Source organism: Somniosus microcephalus, chromosome 2 (genome assembly GCF_052327205.1).
Source record: "Somniosus microcephalus isolate GS21.2 chromosome 2, FLI_Smic_1.0, whole genome shotgun sequence".
NCBI classification, from domain to species: domain Eukaryota; kingdom Metazoa; phylum Chordata; class Chondrichthyes; order Squaliformes; family Somniosidae; genus Somniosus; species Somniosus microcephalus.
This window is the reverse complement of record NC_140988.1, coordinates 388,887,272-388,909,849: the sequence shown is the minus strand read 5'-3', so window position 1 is coordinate 388,909,849 and position 22,578 is coordinate 388,887,272. Positions and strand designations below refer to the sequence as shown.

At 48.3% G+C, this 22,578-nt stretch overlaps 1 protein-coding gene across 2 annotated transcripts in view; it reads right to left on the bottom strand.

The window, feature by feature from the left end:
• rhobtb4 (Rho related BTB domain containing 4) overlaps positions 1-22,578 on the bottom strand; it is a 169,750-nt gene that overhangs the window by 115,293 nt on the left and 31,879 nt on the right. Inside the window, exons 2-3 of one of the 2 annotated variants that reach the window (XM_085976440.1) lie at positions 22,191-22,395; positions 3,547-3,650 (exon numbers count right to left, since the gene is read on the bottom strand). In XM_085976440.1, the coding sequence (XP_085832566.1) occupies positions 3,547-3,650; positions 22,191-22,382 (296 nt within the window). In that variant the 5' untranslated portion in view covers positions 22,383-22,395. The remainder of the gene's footprint in view (positions 1-3,546; positions 3,651-22,190; positions 22,396-22,578) is intronic. The other variant, XM_085976441.1, reaches the window with a different exon arrangement.

The window sequence follows — 22,578 nt, the reverse complement described above, 5'->3', positions numbered from 1 at the left end:
GGGTGTGAGTTAGGACACGGGGCAGTGAGCACAGCGGGTGAGGGGTGAACGGGACTGGGTGCGAGTTAGGACACGGGGCAGTGAGCACAGCGGGTGAGGGGTGAACGGGACTGGGTGTGAGTTAGGACACGGGGCAGTGAGCACAGGGGGTGATGGGTGAACGGGACTGGGTGTGAGTTAGGATACGGGGCAGTGAGCACAGGGCGTGATGGGTGAACGGGACTGGGTGTGAGTTAGGACACGGGGCAGTGAGCACAGGGGGGGATGGGTGAATGGGACTGGGTGCGAGTTAGGACACGGGGCAGTGAGCACAGGGGGTGATGGGTGAACGGGACTGGGTGCGAGTTAGGACACGGGGCAGTCAGCACAGGGGGTGATGGGTGAACGGGACTGGGTGTGAGTTAGGACACGGGGCAGTGAGCACAGGGGGTGATGGGTGAACGGGACTGGGTGCGAGTTAGGACACGGGGCAGTGAGCACAGGGGGTGATGGGTGAACGGGACTGGGTGTGAGTTAGGACACGGGGCAGTGAGCACAGGGGGTGATGGGTGAACGGGACTGGGTGCGAGTTAGGACACGGGGCAGTGAGCACAGGGGGTGATGGGTGAACGGGACTGGGTGTGAGTTAGGACACGGGGCAGTGAGCACAGGGGGTGATGGGTGAACGGGACTGGGTGCGAGTTAGGACACGGGGCAGTGAGCACAGGGGGTGATGGGTGAACGGGACTGGGTGCGAGTTAGGACACGGGGCAGTGAGCACAGGGGGTGATGGGTGAACGGGACTGGGTGCGAGTTAGGACACGGGGCAGTGAGCACAGGGGGTGATGGGTGAACGGGACTGGGTGTGAGTTAGGACACGGGGCAGTGAGCACAGGGGGTGATGGGTGAACGGGACTGGGTGTGAGTTAGGACACGGGGCAGTGAGCACAGGGGGTGATGGGTGAACGGGACTGGGTGTGAGTTAGGACAGGGGGCGATGGGTGAACGGGACTGGGTGTGAGTTAGGACACGGGGCAGTGAGCACAGGGGTGATGGGTGAACGGGACTGGGTGTGAGTTAGGACACGGGGCAGTGAGCACAGGGGGTGATGGGTGAACGGGACTGGGTGTGAGTTAGGACAGGGGGTGATGGGTGAACGGGACTGGGTGTGAGTTAGGACACGGGGCAGTGAGCACAGGGGGTGATGGGTGAACGGGACTGGGTGTGAGTTAGGACAGGGGGCGATGGGTGAACGGGGCTGGGTGCGAGTTAGGACACGGGGCAGCCAAGTTTTGAATGAGCTGAATTTACAGAGAGTGGAAGCTGGAAGGCCACCAGGAGAGCGTTGGAATAGTGCAGTGCGGCGGTAACAAAGGCAACGAGGGTTTCAGTCGCAGTTTGGCTGAGGTGGGGTGGAATCGAGCGATGTTAGGAAGTAGGCGTTCTTGGTGATTGAGAGGATATGTGGTCGGAAGCTCATCTCGGGGTCAAATACAACAGCAAGCTTGCAAACGGTGTGGTTCAGCCTCAAACAGTTGCCGGGGCGAGGGATGGAGTCAGTGGCTCGGGACCGAAGACAGTGGCTTCCCACATTACAACAGTGACGACACTGCAAAAGTATTTCATTGGCTGTAAAACGCTTTGGAACATCACGAGGTTGTGAAAGTCTTTGTTTGTTTATTCACATTGCAGAAACCCTACAGAGAGACAGGGTTAACAGACTGTGATTGAACTGTAAGCAAATCCTCTTCACACTGGACTCAAGGCAAACAGACACGCCAGCGGCAATCCCAGTGCAGCACAATCCGCCAAACTACCACCAATCCATGCACCCCCCCAATAGAGGGGGCCCGTACCCCAATCCCCCCGATAGAGGGGGCCCGTACCCCAATCCCCCCGATAGAGGGAGTGTCCGTACCCCAATCCCCCCGATAGAGGGGGCCCGTACCGCAATCCCCCCAATAGAGGGGGCCTGTACCCCAATCCCCCCCGATAGAGGGGGTGTCCGTACCCCAATCCCCCCGATAGAGGGGGTGCCCGTACCCCAATCCCCCCGATAGAGGGGGCGTCTGTACAAGCACCCAACATATGGGACAAGCTGTGAGCAACATGCAGACTTTCACCTCATTGATCCATTAAAGTAATGAAAGACAATGTGCTCAATGACCCGGAACCTGCAGCCTCCCCTCCACTCCCCCAGCCCCGCTGCCAATCTCCAAGTCCCACACACACGGTGCTTGCGGTACTGGCCTGAACACTGCAGGTGCTGGAACCCAGGACACTGATTCAATAAGCTTCTGGATTTCTCTATGGCCAAGTTGTAATGCTCCAGTCCCAGGGGATTCCAATTCTCTCTCACTTTTACACACTTTCTTTTTATCCATTCACAAGCTGTGGGTGTCACTGGCAAGGCAAGCAGTTATGGCCCATCCCAGATGTTAAACCGAGGCCCCGTCTGCTCTCTCAGGTGGACGTAAAAGATCCCATGGCACGATTTCAAAGAAGAGTTATCACTGGTGTCCTGGCCAATATTTATCCCTCAATCAATATAACAAAAACAGATTATCTGGTCATTTATTTAATTGCTGTTTTTGGGAGTTTGCTGTGTGCAAATTAGCTGCCGCGTTTTCTACAACATGACTGCACTTCAATAATACTTCATTGGCTGTAAAGCGCTTTGGGACGTCCGGTAGTTGTGAAAGGTGCTGTCGAAATGCAAGTTGTTCTTTTCCCCACGACAGGACAGGCGGTGGCGGGGTGCACACTGGAGAAGAGGGGTTGAGGGACAGTCTCTCAGCTCAATGCCAGATTGAATGGAAGCATTTGGTGTGGTGTTGCCGTGGCACGCTGTGCCCACCTCCACCAGCTCACTTGATGCGTGTTGCTCCAAACACCTCCCTCTGCAGTCCCCCAGTTACATACATCGCTTTACCTCCACCTCCTGCAATGGGCTGCCGTCACCCAGTAACAGCCAGCCTCTCCTTTACTGCAAGGGCAGTGTAGATTGAGTCACTGCCCTTGACCTGCTTCCTGGCCTGGAGTCGCATGCGGAGGGCCGGGGGGAACCCAGCTTCTTCATTCTCAATCCAACATTTAAAGTATTGTTCCACAAATATGCAGGAGTTTGCACATTCTCCCCGTGTTTGCGTGGGTTTCCTCCGGGTGCTCCGGTTTCCTCCCACAGTCCAAAGATGTGCGGGTTAGGTTGATTGGCTATGATAAATTGACCTTTAGTGTTAGGGGGATTAAATACGCGGGGTTACGGGGATAGGGTGGGATATGTGTTGGTGTAGGGGTTATGGGGATCGGGTGGGATATGTGTCGGTGCAGGCTCGATGGGCCGAAATGGCCTCTATCTGCACTGTGGGGTTTCTGTGATCTGTGATCTGAACAGTTGCCACATTAATCAACCATTTCTTGATTTTGGAGTGGGGACAGAGATGATCTGACAGGGGAGATCTTTGCAAACCCCACCCTGCTGATATTGTACTGGCAGGTGACAGATTTCCCTCCCACCCCCCCATCACTGGCCAGGGAGACCCTCCCCTCCCAGGTGCAGCATCCTACCTGCCATATGCAAAGCGACGGTCTTTGTGGTGATCCCCAAATGTGTCCCACAGTCGAATGGAAACGCGAACTTGATCAACAACATCGCGGGATCGCTCCAGAACCTGCCAACACAAAGATGGAGTTAGTAACGCATGGGGCTTAGCAATGACCGAACTAGTTATGATGGTCGTGGAGTACGTGAGACTCATGCCCAGCAACACTCAGGAAGAATACGATGGCCTCTTTTTATAGAATTTACAGCCTGCATCAGACGATCCAGCCAGACGAGCGAGGGACACTGGCCCTCACAGATTCTGCCGATCTTCACCAGTCCTGTCACCAAATTTAAAAAAAAAAATTGTTTAAGGGATGTTGGCGTCGCTGGCAAGGCCAGCATTTATTGCCCAACCCTAGTTGCCCTTGAGAAGGTGGTGGTGAGCCACCTTCTTGAACCGCTGCAGTCCGTGTGGTGAAGGTGCTCCCACAGTGCTGTTAAGGAGTGAATTCTAATATTTTGACCCAGCGACGATGAAGGATCGGCACTATATTTCCAAGTCAGAATGGTTTGTGACTTGGAGGGGAACTTGGAGGTGGTGGTGTTCCCATGCGCCTGCTGCCCTTGTCCTTCTAGGTGGTAGAGGTCGCGGGTTTGGGAGGTGCTGCCGAAGAAGCCTTGGCGAGTTGCTGCAGTGCATCTTGTAGATGGTACACCCTGCAGCCACGGTACGCCAGTGGTGGAGGGAGTGAATGTTGAAGGTGATGAATGGGTTCTGAATCAAGTGGGCTGCTTTTTCCTGGATGGTGTCGAGCTTCTTGAGTGTTGTTGGAAGTACCCAACACAGGACACCGGCCCCACAGCTCGGCACCGTGGGATAATGGGAATGCAGAGCGAGTGGGATTAGACTGGGTGGAATATTAAAGGGTGCGGGGAGTATGGGGAAACATAGAAAGATAGGAGCAGGAGGCGGCCATTCGGCCCTTCGAGCCTGCTCCGCCATTCAATATGATCATGTCTGATCCTCTTGTCTCAATTCCATATTCCCGCTCTCTCCCCATACCCCTTGATGCCTTTAGTGTCTAGAAATCTATCGATCTCCTTCTTAAATATATTCAGTGACTTGACCGCCACAGCTTTCTGTGGTAGAGAATTCCACAGGTTCACCACCCTCTGAGCGAAGAAACTTCTCATCTCAGTCCTAAATGTCCCACCCCATATCCTGAGACTGTGACCCCTCGTTCTAGACCCCCCCCCAGCCAGGGGAAACATCCTCCCTGCATCCAGTCTGTCTAGCCCTGTCAGAATTTTATACGTTTCAAGGAGATCCCCTCTCATACTTCTAAACTCTAGTGAATACAGGACTAGTTGACCTAATCTCTCCTCATACGACAGTCCTGCCATCCCAGGAATCAGTCTGGTGAACCTTCGCTGCACTCCCTCTATGGCAAGTATACCTTTCTTAGGTAAGACCAAAACTGCACACAGTACTCCAGGTGTGGTCTCACCAAGGCCCTGTATAACTGCAGTAAGACATCCTTTCTCCTGTACTCAAATCCTCTTGCAATGAAGGCCAACATACCATTTGCCTTCCTAACTGCACCTGCATGTTTGCTTTCAGTGACTGGTGTACAAGGACACCCAGGTCCCTTTGTACATCAACATTTCCCAATCTATCACCATTTAAATAATACTCTGCCTTTTTGTTTTTCCTACCGAAGTGGATAACTTCACATTTATCCACGTTATACTGCATCTGCCATGTATTTTCCCACTCCCTCAACTTGTCTAAATCGCCTTGAAGCCTCTTTGCATCCTCCTCACGACTCACAATCCCACCTAGTTTCGTGTCATCAGCAAACTTGGAAATATTACATTTGGTTCCCTCATCCAAATCATTGATATATATTGTGAATAGCTGGGGCCCAAGCACTGATCCCCGCGGTACCCCACTAGTCACCGCCTGCCACCCCGAAAAAGACCCATTTATTCCTACTCTGTTTCCTGTCTGTTAACCAATTTTCAATCCATGCCAGTATATCACCCCCAATCCCATGTGCTTTAATTTTGCACATTAACCTCTTATGTGGGACTTTATCAAAGGCCTTCTGAAAATCCAAATACACCACATCCACTGGTTCTCCCTTATCTATTCTACCAGTTACATCCTCAAAAAACTCTAGTAGGTTTGTCAAACACGATTTCCCTTTCATAAATCCATGTTGACTTTGCCTAATCCCGTTGATATTTTCTAAGTGTCCTGTTATCACATTCTTTATAATAGACTCTAGCATTTTCCCTACTACTGATGTTAGGCTAACCGGTCTGTAGTTCCCTGTTTTCTCTCTCCCTCCTTTTTTAAATAGTGGGGTTACATTTGCCACCCTCCAATCTGCAGGAACTGTTCCATAATCGATAGAATTTTGGAAGATGACAACCAATGCATCCACTATTTCCATGGCTACCTCTTTTAGTACTCTGGGATGCAGATTATCAGGCCCTGGGGATTTATCGGCTTTCAGTCCCATTAATTTCTCCAGCACTATTTTTTTACTAATACTAATATCCTTTAATTCCTCCTTCTCACTAGACCCTTGGTTCCCTTGCGTTTCTGGGAAGTTATTTGTGTCCTCTTCCGTGAAAACAGAACCAAAGTATTTGTTTAATTGCTCTGCCATTTCCTTGTTCCCCATTATAAATTCTCCCGTTTCTGACTAAGGGACCTATATTTGTCTTCACTAATCTTTTTCTTTTTACATGCTTGTAGAAGCTTTTATAATCCGCTTTTATGTTCCTTGCAAGTTTACTCTCATACTCTATTTTTCCCCTCTTAATCAATCTCTTGGTCCTTATTTGCTGAACTCTAAACTGCTCCCAATCCTCAGGTTTGCTACTTTTTCTGGCAACTTTATATGACTCTTCTTTGGATCTAATACTATCCTTAATTTCTTTTGTTAGTCATGGTTGGGCCGCTTTTCCTTTTATGTTTTTGCACCAGAAAGGAATGTATAACTGTTGCAATTCATGTATTCGTTCCTTAAATGTTAGCCATTGCCTATCCACCATCATGCCTTTTAATGAAGGGTGCGGGGAGTAAGGTGGAGAGTGGGATTAAACTGGGTGGGATATTAAAGGGCTCGAGGAGTGAGGGGAGAGTGGGATTAGACTGGGTGGGATATTAAAGGGTGCGGGGAGGGGGAGAGTGGGATTAGACCGGGTGGGATATTAAAGGGTACAGGGAGTGAGGGGGCGAGTGGGATTAGACTGGGTGGGATATTAAAGGGTGTGGGGAGTGAGCGGGAGAGTGGGGTTAGACTGGGTGGGATATTAAAGGGTGTGGGGAGTGAGCGGGAAAGTGGGATTAGACTGGATGGGATATTAAAGGGCTCGAGGAGTGAGGGGAGAGTGGGATTAACTGGGTGGGATATTAAAGTGTGTGGGGAGTGAGGGAGAGAGTGGCATTAGACTGGGTGGGATATTAAAGGGTGCGGGGAGTGAGGGGGAGAGTGGGATTAGACTGGGTCGGATATTAAAGCGTGTGGGGAGTGAGGGGAGAGTGGGATTAGACTGGGTGGGATATTAAAGGGTGCGGGGAGTGAGGCGGAGAGAGGGATTAGACTCGGTGGGATATTAAAGGGTGCGGGGAGTGAGGGGGAGAGTGGGATTAGTCTGGGTGGAATATTAAAGGGTGTGGGGAGTGAGGGGGAGAGTGGGATTAGACTGGGTGGGATATTAAAGGGTGTGGGGAGTGAGGGGGAGAGTGGGATTAGACTGGGTGGGATATTAAAGGGTGCGGGGAGAGAGGGGGAGAGTGGGATTAGACTGGGTGGGATATTAAAGGGTGCGGGGAGTGAGGGGGAGAGTGGGATTAGACTGGGTGGGATATTGAAGGGTGTGGGGAGTGAGGGGGAGAGTGGGATTAGACTGGGTGGGATATTAAAGGGTACGGGGAGTGAGGGGGGTGAGTGGGATTAGACTGGGTGGGATATTAAAGGGTGTGGGGAGTGAGGGGGAGAGAGGGATTAGACTGGGTGGGACATTAAAGGGTGTGGGGAGTGAGGGGGCGAGTGGGATTAGACTGGGGGGATATTAAAGGGTGTGGGGAGTGAGGGGGAGAGTGGGATTAGACTGGGTGGGATATTAAAGGGTACGGGGAGTGAGCGGAGAGTGGGATTAGACTGGGTGGGATATTAAAGGGTGTGGGGAGTGAGGGGGCGAGTGGGATTAGACTGGGGGGATATTAAAGGGTGCGGGGAGTGAGGGGGAGAGTGGGATTAGACTGGGTGGGATATTAAAGGGTGCGGGGAGTGAGGGGGAGAGTGGGATTAGACTGGGTGGGATATTAAAGGGTGCAGGGAGTGAGGGGAGAGTGGGATTAGACTGGGTGGGATATTAAAGGGTGCAGGGAGTGAGGGGAGAGTGGGATTAGACTGGGGGGATATTAAAGGGTGCGGGGAGTGAGGGGAGAGTGGGATTAGACTGGGTGGGATATTAAAGGGTGCAGGGAGTGAGGGGAGAGTGGGATTAGACTGGATGGGATATTAAAGGGTATGGGGAGTGAGGGGGAGAGTGGGATTAGACTGGGTGGGATATTAAAGGGTGCGGGGTGTGAGGGGGAGACTGGGATTAGACTGGATGGGATATAAAAGGGTGCGGGGAGTGAGGGGAGAGTGGGGTTAGACTGGGTGGGATATTAAAGGGTATGGGGAGTGAGGGGAGAGTGCGATTATACTGGGTGGGATATTAAAGGGTGTGGGGAGTGAGGGGGAGAGTGGGATTAGACTGGGTGGGATATTAAAGGGTATGGGGAGTGAGGGGGAGAGTGGGATTAGACTGGGTAGGATATTAAAGGGTATGGGGAGTGAGGGGGAGAGTGGGATTAGACTGGGTGGGATATTAAAGGGTGTGGGGAGTGAGGGGGAGAGTGGGATTAGACTGGGTGGGATATTAAAGGGTATGGGGAGTGAGGGGGAGAGTGGGATTAGACTGGGTGGGATATTAAAGGGTGTGGGGAGTGAGGGGGAGAGTGGGATTAGACTGGGTGGGATATTAAAGGGTGTGGGGAGTGAGGGGGAGAGTGGGATTAGACTGGGTGTGATATTAAAGGGTGCGGGGAGTGAGGGGGAGAGTGGGATTAGACTGGGTGGGATATTAAAGGGTGCGGGGAGTGAGGGGGAGAGTGGGATTAGACTGGGTGGGATATTAAAGGGTATGGGGAGTGAGGGGGAGAGTGAGATTAGACTGGGTGGGATATTAAAGGGTGTGGGGAGTGAGGGGGCGAGTGGGATTAGACTGGGTGGGATATTAAAGGGTATGGGGAGTGAGGGGGAGAGTGGGATTAGTCTGGGGGGATATTAAAGGGTGTGGTGAGTGAGGGGGAGAGTGGGATTAGACTGGGTGTGATATTTGAGGGGGAGAGTGGGATTAGACTGGGTGTGATATTAAAGGGTGCGATATTAAAGGTGCGGGGAGTGAGGGGGAGAGTGGGATTAGACTGGGTGGGATATTAAAGGGTGCGGGGAGTGAGGGGGAGAGTGGGATTAGACTGGGTGGGATATTAAAGGGTGCAGGGAGTGAGGGGAGAGTGGGATTAGACTGGGTGGGATATTAAAGGGTATGGGGAGTGAGGGGGAGAGTGGGATTAGACTGGGTGGGATATTAAAGGGTGCAGGGTGTGAGGGGGAGACTGGGATTAGACTGGGTGGGATATTAAAGGGTGCGGGGAGTGAGGGGAGAGTGGGGTTAGACTGGGTGGGATATCAAAGGGTATGGGGAGTGAGGGGGAGAGTGGGATTAGACTGGGTGGGATATTAAAGGGTGTGGGGAGTGAGGGGGAGAGTGGGATTAAACTGGGTGGGATATTAAAGGGTGCGGGGAGTGAGGGGAGAGTGGGATTAGACTGGGTGGGATATTAAAGGGTATGGGGAGTGAGGGGGAAGAGTGGGATTAGACTGGGTGGGATATTAAAGGGTGTGGGGAGTGAGGGGAGAGTGGGATTAGACTGGGTGGGATATTAAAGGGTATAGGGAGTGAGGGGGAGAGTGGGATTAGACTGGGTGGGATATTAAAGGGTATGGGGAGTGAGGGGGAGAGTGGGATTAGACTGGGTGGGATATTAAAGGGTGTGGGGAGTGAGGGGGAGAGTGCGATTAGACTGGGTGGGATATTAAAGGGTGCGGGGAGTGAGGGGGAGAGTGGGATTAGACTGGGTGGGATATTAAAGGGTGTGGGAAGTGAGGGGGAGAGTGGGATTAGACTGGGTGGGATATTAAAGGGTGTGGGGAGTGAGGGGGAGAGTGGGATTAGACTGGTTGGGATATTAAAGGGTATGGGGAGTGAGGGGGAGAGTGGGATTAGACTGGGTGGGATATTAAAGGGTGTGGGGAGTGAGGGGAGAGTGGGATTAGACTGGGTGGGTGAAATAAAGAATAGATTTGCCTTCCAAAGTTAGGCTTTATTAACTTTAAAATCAGCAGCATATCTTTCCACATCCAGTCCCAACTAAAGCTAGAAAAGGACTGAATTTAAGGTAGCCACAACACATCATGTGATCATCAACTACCAATGAGATTACAACACATATCCCAAGGCAGTTAACAAACAACGAATCACAATACTTTTACTAATCAAGGAATAATCACCACATTCACCCCTCCTTTAAAATATACTCCAACCTAATAACTTTTACAATTTACAATTAATTATTTACAACTAAACTATGCACGAGAATAAAACTATTTACATAACACAATACTAAATGAACAACAAATAATAACATTACGCATAAGTATTAAGTATCTCTCAACTAAAACAATATACTATAATATTTCAACAATTTTTAAAACATTACTATCAATTTAAAAGTCCATTTTCAATCGGTCGACCGGATATCTTGTTCGTGTCGACCTTCTTAACCTTGGTGAAATTCCTTGCCCTCCCACGCCAGAAGGCACAGAAGTATCTTCAACAGGAAGGCTATCCATATCCCGATTCTCAACGGTTTCCGGATTAGAAATCCCATCAGAAGATGAACTGGGACGGTCATAAACATCTATCAAAGGCTGACTAATAGAAGTATGATTATCTGCAATCGGATTGGAAATATTCGTAGTATCTGTAACAGCATCCACAGTATCCGAATCATGACCATTATTAATATCCTCAGAAGTGGGCTGGCCCCCACAAGGAGCCAAGTCTTTAATTGAAACAGTACTTTCTTTCCCATCTTGGAATCGAATATGAGCATATTGGGAATTTGCCTCCAACAGCTCCACCTCCTCCACCAAGGGGTCATATTTTGACAATCTAACATGGCGTCGAAGCAACACAGGTCCCTGCATAGTAAGCCATGAAGGTACCGAATATCCCGTAGTAGATCTCCGCGGATAGTTAAAGAGCCTTTCATGGGGGGTCACATTAGTAGCCGTTGAAAGCAATGATCTAATGGAATGCAGGGCATCAGGCAGCACCATTTCCCACTGTGTATTCTTAAGGTTCCGGGATGTCAACGCCAACATAACTGCCTTCCAGATCACCCCATTGTATCGTTCACACTGTCCATTACCCTGGGGATTATACGGGGTAGTTCTACTAGTAGAAATACCCCGGCTCTGAAGGTATTCCTTCAACTGGGAAGACATAAAAGAACTTCCCTGATCCGAATGGATATACGCAGGCATCCCAAAGATGACAAAAAGTTGAGTCAGACATTTAATAACTGCAGCAGCTGATACATCTGCACAAGGAAAAGCAAAAGGGAACCTTGAAAACTCATCCACAACAGTAAATATATATCGGTTTTGAGTAGTTGAAGGAAGAGGCCCCTTAAAATCGACGCTCAAACGTTCAAAAGGAGAAGTAGCCTTTATAAGATGAGCTCGTTGAGGCTTAAAGAAATTCGGTTTACACCGAGCACAGATAGAACATGATGAAGTCATCCGCTTGACGTCTTCAACTGAAAAAGGCAAGTTCTTACTGCGTACAAAGTGTATCATCCTCGTAACCCCAGGATGACATAAGGCATTGTGAAGATTAATAAGCGTATCTCCGTGAATCACCGAACAATAAGCCCTCGACAGTGCATCAGCAGCAACATTATCCTTCCCCGGACGATAAACTATGACAAAATGGTAACATGCCAACTCAACCCTCCATCTCATTATTTTATCATTTTTAATCTTTCCAAAATGTTTAACATCAAACATAAAGGACACAGATTTTTGGTCAGTTACCAACGTGAAATGTCGCCCCGATAAATAATGTCTCCATTTACGCAATGCTTCTACTATTGCGTATGCCTCTTTTTCTATTGAGGAATGTTTTTTTTCACTATTATTCAAAGTACGTGAGAAAAAGGCCACAGGTCTTCCATTTTGGTTCAAAGTAGCCCCAATTGCAAAATCCGAAGCATCCGTCTCAATCACAAAGGGAACCTGCTCATCAATGGAATGCACAACTGCTCCTAAAATATCCTTTTTAAAATTCTCAAAACATGTCCTGGCCTCCCATGATAGAGGATATGTCGTAACCCGAATAAGAGGCCGGATCTTCCGTGAAAAATTTGCAATCCAATTAGAATAATAAGAAAACAGTCCAACAACTCGTTGCAAAGCCTTAGAATTAGTAGGACAAGGTAAATCGATCAATGGTCGCAGACGTTCTGGATCTGGTTTAATCTTATTTCCCGAAATAATATACCCCAATAGATTTACCTCAGTAGTCGAAAAGACACATTTCTCTTTGTTAAAAGTTAAACCAACTTTTTCCGCAGCTTGAAGGAATCTTTTTAAATTAGAATCATGCTCCACCCTTGATTTGCCACACACTGTGATGTCATCTAAGTATGAAAAGGTGTCAGAGAGGGAGTTATCACTTATAAAAGCATCCATTGCCCGTTGAAAACAAGCAACACCATTAGTAACACCAAATGGTATTCGGCAAAACTGATACAGCTTTCCACCAGCCTCAAAGGCCGTATATGGTTGATCCTTCTTAACAATAGGAATCTGATGATAAGCACTCTTGAAATCAATAGTGCTAAAAATTTTATACTGAGATACTTTATTGATAAGCTCATCAATCTTAGGCAAAGGGTACGCGTCTAATTGAGTATACCTATTAATAGTTTGGGAATAGTCTATCACCATTCGTTTCTTGTGCCTCTCATTAGTCGTGACAACTACCTGTGCTCGCCAAGGCGAACAACTAGGTTCAAGGATTCCTTCCAATAAGAGACGTTGAACTTCAGAATTAATAAATTCTCTATCCTGACTACTATATCTTCTTGACTTGGTAGCAATTGGCTTACAATCCGACATCAAATTGGAAAAAAGTGATAATGGAGGAATAGATAAAGAGGTTAATCCACAAATAGATAAAGGTGGCTTAGTCCCTCCAAATGAAAGACTAAGAGACTCGTGTAACTGAAGCACATCATGTCCAATCAAAATATCCGCACAGAGATTAGGCAAAACAGATAGGCGTATATCAGTATACGTATTACCTAGAAGAACCATTTTCACAAAGCAACAACCAGCTATTTGTGAAGTAAGGGTCGTCTGAGCCATACACACCTGATACGTAACAGGCGAAATGTTCAAATGCTTCTCCTTCGCAAACTGAAGACTTATAAAACTCTCAGTACTGCCCGTATCTATAAGGGCCTTCACTTCCAACCCATTAACTTGAGCCGTAACTATAGCTTTGTTTAGGCCATGAGCAAATGCAGCAGAAATTGATGCAATAAACGCCCTATCTAAAGGCTGAATAGTCACAGAAGAGGTAATGGAGGAAGACCCTCCCACACCAGGAGAAGGGAAGGTAATTGAACCTGATGATTTGCACACACGTGCATAATGACCTCTCTTGCCGCATTTACTACACACAGCCTCCCGAGCAGGACACTTCAGACGAGGGTGCCGGATATTCCCACAAAAATAACACTTCTGAATCCTAGAGGCAACGGCCGCCGAAGTAGAAACTGTTTCAAAATCTAGTAAACCACTCCCATTAAGTCCACATAATTCCTTTTCATCCGAAACTGCCGAAACCATAGTCGCAGGCCGATTAAAAAGAGCATAAGAATCCGAACTTCTCTGAGCCACATCCAATGTAGAAGCTTGCTCAAAAGCACTTTTAAGATCCAGAGTCTTATTTTCTAACAACCGCTGACGAATTGATCTGGACAGTAATCCATTAATAAAAGCATCCCGTACCGATTCGTCCTTATATTCTTCAGCCGTCACAGCCTTATAATTACAGTCAACACTAAGGCACCGAAGTGCTTGTAAATAAGTATCCAAAGATTCTCCCACCTGCTGCCTACGGGCAGATAGAAGATGACGTGCAAATACCTCATACTTTGGTTTAACAAAAATCTTTTCCAATGTAGAAATAGCCTCTTCATAAGTTTTACAGTGCAAAATATATTTATATACATCCGGGTCAATGTAGTTGATCAGCATATTCAGCTTATTTAGAGCCTCTTGATCCAACACGCCCAAAAAGTTTTTAAATGTACAATACCAATGTTTCCATTTATCATCCACTCCAGCAGAATTGGGGTCAGCCTTGAATCGTTCTGGTTGAAGATATCACTCCATTCTAACATAAAGTTAATAAATTGAAATAAAGAATAGATTTGCCTTCCAAAGTTAGGCTTTATTAACTTTAAAATCAGCAGCATATCTTTCCACATCCAGTCCCAACTAAAGCTAGAAAAGGACTGAATTTAAGGTAGCCACAACACATCATGTGATCATCAACTACCAATGAGATTACAACACATATCCCAAGGCAGTTAACAAACAACGAATCACAATACTTTTACTAATCAAGGAATAATCACCACAGTGGGATATTAAAGGGTGCGGGGAGTGAGGGGGAGAGTGGGATTAGACTGGGTGGGATATTAAAGGGTGTGGGGAGTGAGGGGGAGAGTGGGATTAGACTGTGTAGTGTATGTGCCTTTAAGAGCCCCAGGTGTGCTGTAATGCCGGTAATTGTCACTCGGGCTATATAAGCCTGTATATTGTGTATATCCGTTAGAACCCCCCCCCCCCCCAGACTTTGCTTAGTAAATACCTATGAACCAACTCCTGTATTCAGTGTCTTTATCAATACACGGACACTACAGTGGCGACGAAGTGGAAACGGACTTACCTGCAATTCGGCAGCACCTCAAGGACATCGATTCCTCGGGCGTCCAGAAGACTCAAGGAAGTGAGAGAAACTGTGGTTTCACCAGCTGGCCAAGCTGGTGGCAGGTACTGCGCTAATCCTTCCTGGGCGTCAGGCTGGGGCTCCAGCGGCTGGCTCTACAGCTGAGACAGGCAGCGAAATCGGAGGCAAGCAATAACGGACTGGGAGGGAGCACTCGGGAGACGGCCGGCGCGGCAAGCAGGTCAGCGTTCAGACCTGGAGAGAAACTCCGGCGGGAACAAGTCTCCGACAGTAAATTTAAAAAAAAAGAACGGAAACCGCAGTAAACAGCGTTGTCATCGGCAGCAGCGGCAGAGAAGCACCATATCTTTGCTGCAGAAAAGAAAAAAAAGCACGGGAAGCGCCATATCTTTTCTGAAATGCCTAACTCTGGCAATATTGATGCTTTTGATAGTGAAATAGAGGATTGGACCACATACGTGGAAAGAGTAGAGGTATATTGCACTGCAAATGGAATAGAAGATGAAAAAAAAGCTTCAGTACTTCTGAACTTAATGGGCGCAAAGGCATACGGGCTGTTACGAAATTTAATCACTCCAGCCAAACCAAAGGACAAGAATTTTAAAGAAATTGTTGATACCCTGCAGGAGCACTTAAACCCAACACCGCTGATGATAGCGGCACGATTCAAGTTCTTCAAGAGAAATCAACACAAGAATGAAAGTAACGCTGATTACCTAACCGAATTAAGAAAGCTATCAAAGTGCTGCCAATTCGGGGCAGGACTATCAGATTATCTTCGAGACAAATTCGTTTGCGGTCTCTTAAGTGAAGGAACACAAAAAAGGCTGCTTTCTGAAAAAGATTTAACATTGGACAAAGCTTTCAGTATGGCTGTATCATACGAAGCAGCAGCAAGAGGAGCTGCAGAGATACAACAAAAGACACAGGACTTCGGCACCCATGAAACGACACAGGGTTTCGAAAGATGTTATCGCTGCGGCAGATCCACCCATAACCAGAGGGACTGCTGGTTCAAGGACAAAGCATGCAGGCAATGCGGAAAGATTGGACACATTGCACGGGTATGCCGATCTGGACAAAATAAATCCACAGACAGAAAAAAAAAAATCAATAAAGAAAAGTACAGGAAGGTACAAATGATGACGGACAGTAGCTCCGAAGACCAGAAGAGCGATAACGACTTCGAAAACAAGAGACTAAGCTGTCTCAAATTACATAATGTACTTGCCAAAGATGATTACCAAACCATTTGGGTTACCCTCACAATAGCAGGGTCCCCAGTTAAAATGGAGCTAGATACAGGATCAGCTCTAACCGTAATAAATCGACGGGATTACAAGAGGCTATTTTCGCATATACCTCTAAAAGACACATCCATTATCTTAAAAACATATACGGGGCAGAAAGTATACCCCAAAGGAAAAATAAGGGTGCCTGTTGTATACAACGGCAAAGAAATACAAAAGTTGTATTTATACATTCTACAAGATGGTGGTCCACCGTTGTTGGGACATGAATGGATCAGAAAGATACGTTTAGACTGGCACTCCATTCAGGCACTGACGGTGACCAGTAAGAAAAAAAACAATGATGACATCATACCTGAACGATCAAAAGACATCTTGGCCAACGCCAAGGAAGTGTTTCAAGAGAAACTAGGAACCTTGAAAGGCATCACCGCCTCAATAAAAGTGGAAGATGCAGCAATTCCCAAATATTTTAAGGCAAGACCGGTGCCATACGCAATACGTCCAGCAGTCGAGGCAGAGCTGGAGAATTTGGAAAAAGCAGGCGTATTATCCAAAATAGATTGGAGCGAATGGGCAACACCCATCGTTCCAGTCATGAAAAAAGCATTGAATAAAGATAATTCTGAAGAACAGAGAAAAATTCGCATCTGTGGAGACTTCAAGGTGACTGTAAACCCGGTCCTTCACACAGTACAGTATCCTCTTCCGAGGATAGAAGATATTTTCGCCTCACTATCCGGAGGGAAACATTTCACCAAAATTGACTTGGCACAGGCATATCTACAGATGGAGGTTGAGGAGGCCTCTAAAAAGTATCTCATGATAAACACACACAAAGGCCTGTACTAGTACAATCGACTGGTTTTTGGAGTTGCATCAGCTCCAGCTATCTGGCAAAGAGCTATGGAGCAAGTCCTGCAAGGGATTCCGGGGACTCAATGCTACCTAGATGACACCCTTGTAACAGGAGAAAACGACAACGAGCACCTTGCCAATTTGGAGCAGGTGCTCACTAGGCTGAAAGAACGGGGCCTATGAGCGAATCGCCCCAAGTGCGAATTTTTCCAAAATCAAATATCATATTGTGGCCACATAATTAATAATGAAGGGTTGCATAAGTCACCTGAAAAAATTGAAGCGGTCATAAAAGCCCCAGCACCTGAAAATGTTTCACAATTAAGGTCGTTCCTGGGATTAATAAATTACTATCATAAATTTTTACCAAACTTATCAACTCTTCTACACCCTCTTAATGAACTTCTACAAACAGGAGTGATTTGGAAATGGAACGAAGACTGTAAACGTGCCTTCCATAAATGCAAAGACTTAATCACATCCGAAGACGTTTTGGCTCATTACAACCCATCACTGCCAATCAGACTGGCGTGCGATGCATCCCCTTACGGCATAGGAGCAGTATTATCGCATAAATTCCCTGATGGCTCAGAACGGCCGATAGCTTTTGCGTCATGCTCATTAAACTCAGCTGAGCGTAACTATGCCCAAATCGACAGGGAAGCACTCAGCCTGGTATGGGGAGTGAAGAAATTCAACCATTACCTACACGGACAAAAATTGACCTTGTTGACTGACCATCAACCCCTCATCTCCATATTCAACCCTAAAAAAGGTGTTCCCATTATGACAGCGCAAAGGCCACAGAGGTGGTCCCTTTTTCTAGGGGCACACCAATACAACATAGAATACAAAGGATCAAAACAGCATGGGAATGCTGACGGTTTATCGCGCCTACCGTTGCCAACGGTAGAAGAGGCACCGACAGTAGACCCAGTAGAGATGTTCCACTCTACCATAGTGGAATGTCTACCAGTAACAAATTCTGCCATTGAAAGGGAGACGAGAAATGACCCGACTCTCTCACGGGTCTACGATTTAACAGTGAAGGGATGGCCAGCACATGGCGAACCACTGTTGCCAGCATTCTCGCAAAGAAGAGAACAGCTGTCAGTGTGCCGAGGAACCTTGATGTGTGGATCCAGAGTGGTAATTCCACCCAAACTCCAGGATAAAGTGCTAAAGGAGCTTCACAAGGGGCATCTGGGTGGAGTGAAAATGAAGAACCTAGCTAGGGCATTTGTATGGTGGCCAGGTATCGATGGAGACATCGAAGAAATGACCAAGAGCTGCCTAGGATGCCAGAAGGTCCAAAACGCTCCACCACAAGCCCCTCTACATCCATGGGAGTGGCCCTCATCTCCCTGGCAAAGGGTGCACATCGACTTTGCTGGTCCATTTATGGACTCAATGTTCTTAATCGCGGTTGATGCACACTCCAAATGGCCGGAGGTAATAAAGATGTCCTCCACCACCACGGAAAAAACCATCACAGTATTAAGGACCATATTTGCCAGGAATGGGCTGCCGGAACAGATATGTTCTGATAATGGACCGCAATTTGTGTCCGAAGAATTCAGAAAGTTCTTAAAAAATGGGGTTAAGCACTACACATCCGCCCCATACCATCCCGCCACCAATGGATTGGCTGAAAGGTTTGTCCAGACCTTCAAGAAGGCCATAAAGGCCATGGGTAATGAAAACATAAAACTTCAGCACAAGGTGGATAACTTCTTATTCGCATACAGGAATGCAACACATATGGTTACCAACCAAACTCCCGCCATGATGTTCTTCAATAGAAACCTAAGATGCCGGCTGGATTTGGTCAAGCCCAACATCAGAAGGGACGTGGAGAACCGGCAGTTTCAAGGAATGAATGAAAGGCCAACTAGAACCTTCCAGATAGATCAACAAGTTTTGGCCCGGGACTACCGTACCGAGAAATGGCAGCCTGGAACTATCTGCACACGACTAGGACCACTGATGTATACCGTGGACATCGGAGAAAGCATAATAAGGCGCCATGCTGACCAAATCATAAAGTCATCCGAAAAGGGACAACCTACACCACAACTCTATACATCTAACGATGAAGTAGAGATACCCATATCTACCTCCGATCCGGTGATACTGGAGCCCGACACTGGCATTCAAGCCGAATCAGCCTTGCCAGAAGAACCTACTACAGCACCAGAAACTACTACACCCCCGAGGCGTTATCCGGACCGAGTCAGGAAGCCTCCTGAGAGACTGACTTATAATTAATTAACTACAGCAATGTATATTATTTTGCTTATAACATGTAATTAATAATTACTTAAAATATGATGTACTGCTTGGCTAAAAGGGGAGGAATTGTAGTGTATGTGCCTTTAAGAGCCCCAGGTGTGCTGTAATGCCGGTAATTGCCACTCGGGCTATATAAGCCTGTATATTGTGTATATCCGTTAGAACCCCCCCCCCCCAGACTTTGCTTAGTAAATACCTATGAACCAACTCCTGTCTTCAGTGTCTTTATCAATACACGGACACTACAGACTGGGTGGGATATTAAAGGGTGCGGGGAGTGAGGGGAGAGTGGGATTAGACTGGGTGGGATATTAAAGGGTGTGGGGAGTGAGGGGGAGAGTGGGATTAGACTGGGTGGGATACTAAAGGGTGCAGGGAGTGAGGAGGAGACTGGGATTAGACTGGGTGGGATATTAAAGCGTGCGGGGAGTGAGGGGAGAGTGGGATTAGACCGGGTGGGATATTAAAGGGTATGGGGAGTGAGGGGGAGAGTGGGATTAGACTGGGTGGGATATTAAAGGGTGTGGGGAGTGAGGGGGAGAGTGGGATTAGACTGGGTGGGATATTAAAGGGTACGGGGAGTGAGGGGGAGAGTGGGATTAGACTGGGTGGGATATTAAAGGGTGTGGGGAGTGAGGGGGAGCGTGGGATTAGACTGGGTGGGATATTAAAGGGTGTGGGGAGTGAGGGGGAGAGTGGGATTAGACTGGGTGGGATATTAAAGGGTATGGGGAGTGAGGGGGAGAGTGGGATTAGACTGGGTGGGATATTAAAGGGTGCGGAGAGTGAGGGGAGAGTGGGATTAGACTTGGTGGGATATTAAAGGGTATGGGGAGTGAGGGGGAGAGTGGGATTAGACTGGGTGGGATATTAAAGGGTGCGGGGAGTGAGGGGGAGAGTGGGATTAGACTGGGTGGGATATTAAAGGGTGCGGGGAGTGAGGGGGAGAGTGGGATTAGACTGGGTGGGATATTAAAGGGTGCGGAGAGTGAGGGGAGAGTGGGATTAGACTTGGTGGGATATTAAAGGGTATGGGGAGTGAGGGGGAGAGTGGGATTAGACTGGGTGGGATATTAAAGGGTGCGGGGAGTGAGGGGGAGTGGGATTAGACTGGGTGGGATATTAAAGGGTGTGGGGAGTGAGGGGGAGAGTGGGATTAGACTGGGTGGGATATTAAAGGGTGCGGGGAGTGAGGGGGAGAGTGGGATTAGACTGGGTGGGATATTGAAGGGTGCGGGGAGTGAGGGGGAGAGTGGGATTAGTCTGGGTGGGATATTAAAGGGTGCGGGGAGTGAGGGGGAGTGGGATTAGACTGGGTGGGATATTAAAGGGTGTGGGGAGTGAGGGGGGAGAGTGGGATTAGACTGGGTGGGATATTAAAGGGTGCGGGGAGTGAGGGGGAGTGGGATTAGACTGGGTGGGATATTAAAGGGTGCGGGGAGTGAGGGGGAGAGTGGGATTAGACTGGGTGGGATATTAAAGGATGCGGGGAGTGAGGGGGAGAGTGGGATTAGACTGGGTGGGATATTAAAGGGTGTGGGGAGAGAGGGGGAGAGTGGGATTAGACTGGGTGGGATATTGAAGGGTGCGGGGAGTGAGGGGGAGAGAGGGATTAGACTGGGTGGGATATTAAAGGGTGTGGGGAGTGAGGGGGAGAGTGGGATTAGACTGGGTGGGATATTAAAGGGTACGGGGAGTGAGGGGGAGAGTGGGATTAGACTGGGTGGGATATTAAAGGGTGCGGGGAGTGAGGGGGAGAGTGGGATTAGACTGGGTGGGATATTAAAGGGTGCGGGGAGTGAGGGGGAGAGTGGGATTAGACTGGGTGGGATATTAAAGGGTGCGGGGAGTGAGGGGGAGAGTGGGATTAGACTGGGTGGGATATTAAAGGGTGTGGGGAGACAGCAGGACCGTGCGATGGAACAGTCTCGGATTCCGCTGATAAGTCCACAAATTCTTTCCTTTTTCTTCTTTTTTCATGCCACGCTCCACCTTCTATTCACTTTTTTTGCTCCAGCCCCTCACTTTATTTGATTTGCTGAGTCTCCTTTCAATCCTTGACTACATCCTGTATCAGGAGGTGTGTATTACAGTTCACCGCACTACCCCCTCCCCTCCCCTCCCAGTTGAGAAGGCTGTTAATAAACCACACGGGATCACAAACTCCGCTCCTTTTGCCTTGTCCAATCATATCTTTTGTCATTTAATCTCACCTGCCTTAATACAGACCTTCCCCTTTGTTCTTTTCCCCCCTCCCTTCCCTTCTCCCGGCCTCTTTACCTGCTTCTAATCTGTCACGTCTCTAACCTTTTCCAGTTCTGACGGAAGGTCATCGACGTGAAACGTTAACTCTGTTTCTCTCTCCATGGATGCTGCCTGGCCTGCTGAGTATTTCCAGCAGTTTCTGTTTTTTATTTAAGCATGTGGGATCCTGGGCTTCATAAATAGAGGCAGAGAGTCAAGGGAGTTATGATGAACCTGTATAAAACACTGGTTCGGCCTCAGCTGGAGCAAGGTGTCCAATTCTGGGCACCGCACTTTAGGAAGGATGTGAAAGCCTCAGAGAGGGTGCAGAAAAAACTTACGAGAATGTTTCCAGGGATGAGGGATAGGCTGGAGAAGCTGGGGTTGCTCTCCTTAGAGCAGAGAAAGTTCTGAAGAGATTTGATAGAAGTGTTCAGTCATGAGGGGTTTTGAGCGAGTAAATAAGGAGAAACTGTTTCCAGCGGCAGGAGGGTCGGTAACCAGAGGACACAGAGTGAAGGGGATTGGCAGAAGGACCAGAGGCGAGAGGAGGAAATGTATTTTTATGCAGCGAGTTGTTGTGATCTGGAATGCGCTGCCTGATAGGGCGGGGGAAGCAGATTCAATAATACCTTTCAAACAGGAATTGGATAATTATGCGAAGGGGAAAATTCACAGGGCTGTGGGGAAAGAGCGGGGGAGTGGGACTAATGGAGAGCTCGTTCAAAGAGCCGGCACAGGCACAATGGGCCGAATGGCCTCCTCCTGTGCTGTGAGATTCTCTGTTGGATGTTTTCAGCGCTCAGCAATGGGTTTTCTCCACCCTCACTGCAGATTCTTACCTCCTGGCAGACTCGGTACTGATCGATTGCCCAGACCGTGGGCACATGTGTGGCGAGCAGCTGGTATTGAGTCAGAGTGGCATTGCAGGCTCTGGCACAAATCAGCCTGGTCTTTCCCACCGCATTGTCTCCCACTACCACACACTTGATGCTCTCCACATTCGGGCGCTCGTAGTCCATATCAATGTCCATTGTTGCAAAATACCTGCAAGCCAGAGACAGAAACATTCAGGTCAGAGTGGGACTCTGTCAATTTACTCAACACAAGATCACTGCCGCTGGCTCTGCTGCACTAAGGGTTTCACTCTTGAAATTTACACAATACTTCCTTCGACACTCACTGACTCGACTCTCCCGTAACTTCTGCAGATTCACACCCAAATCACCA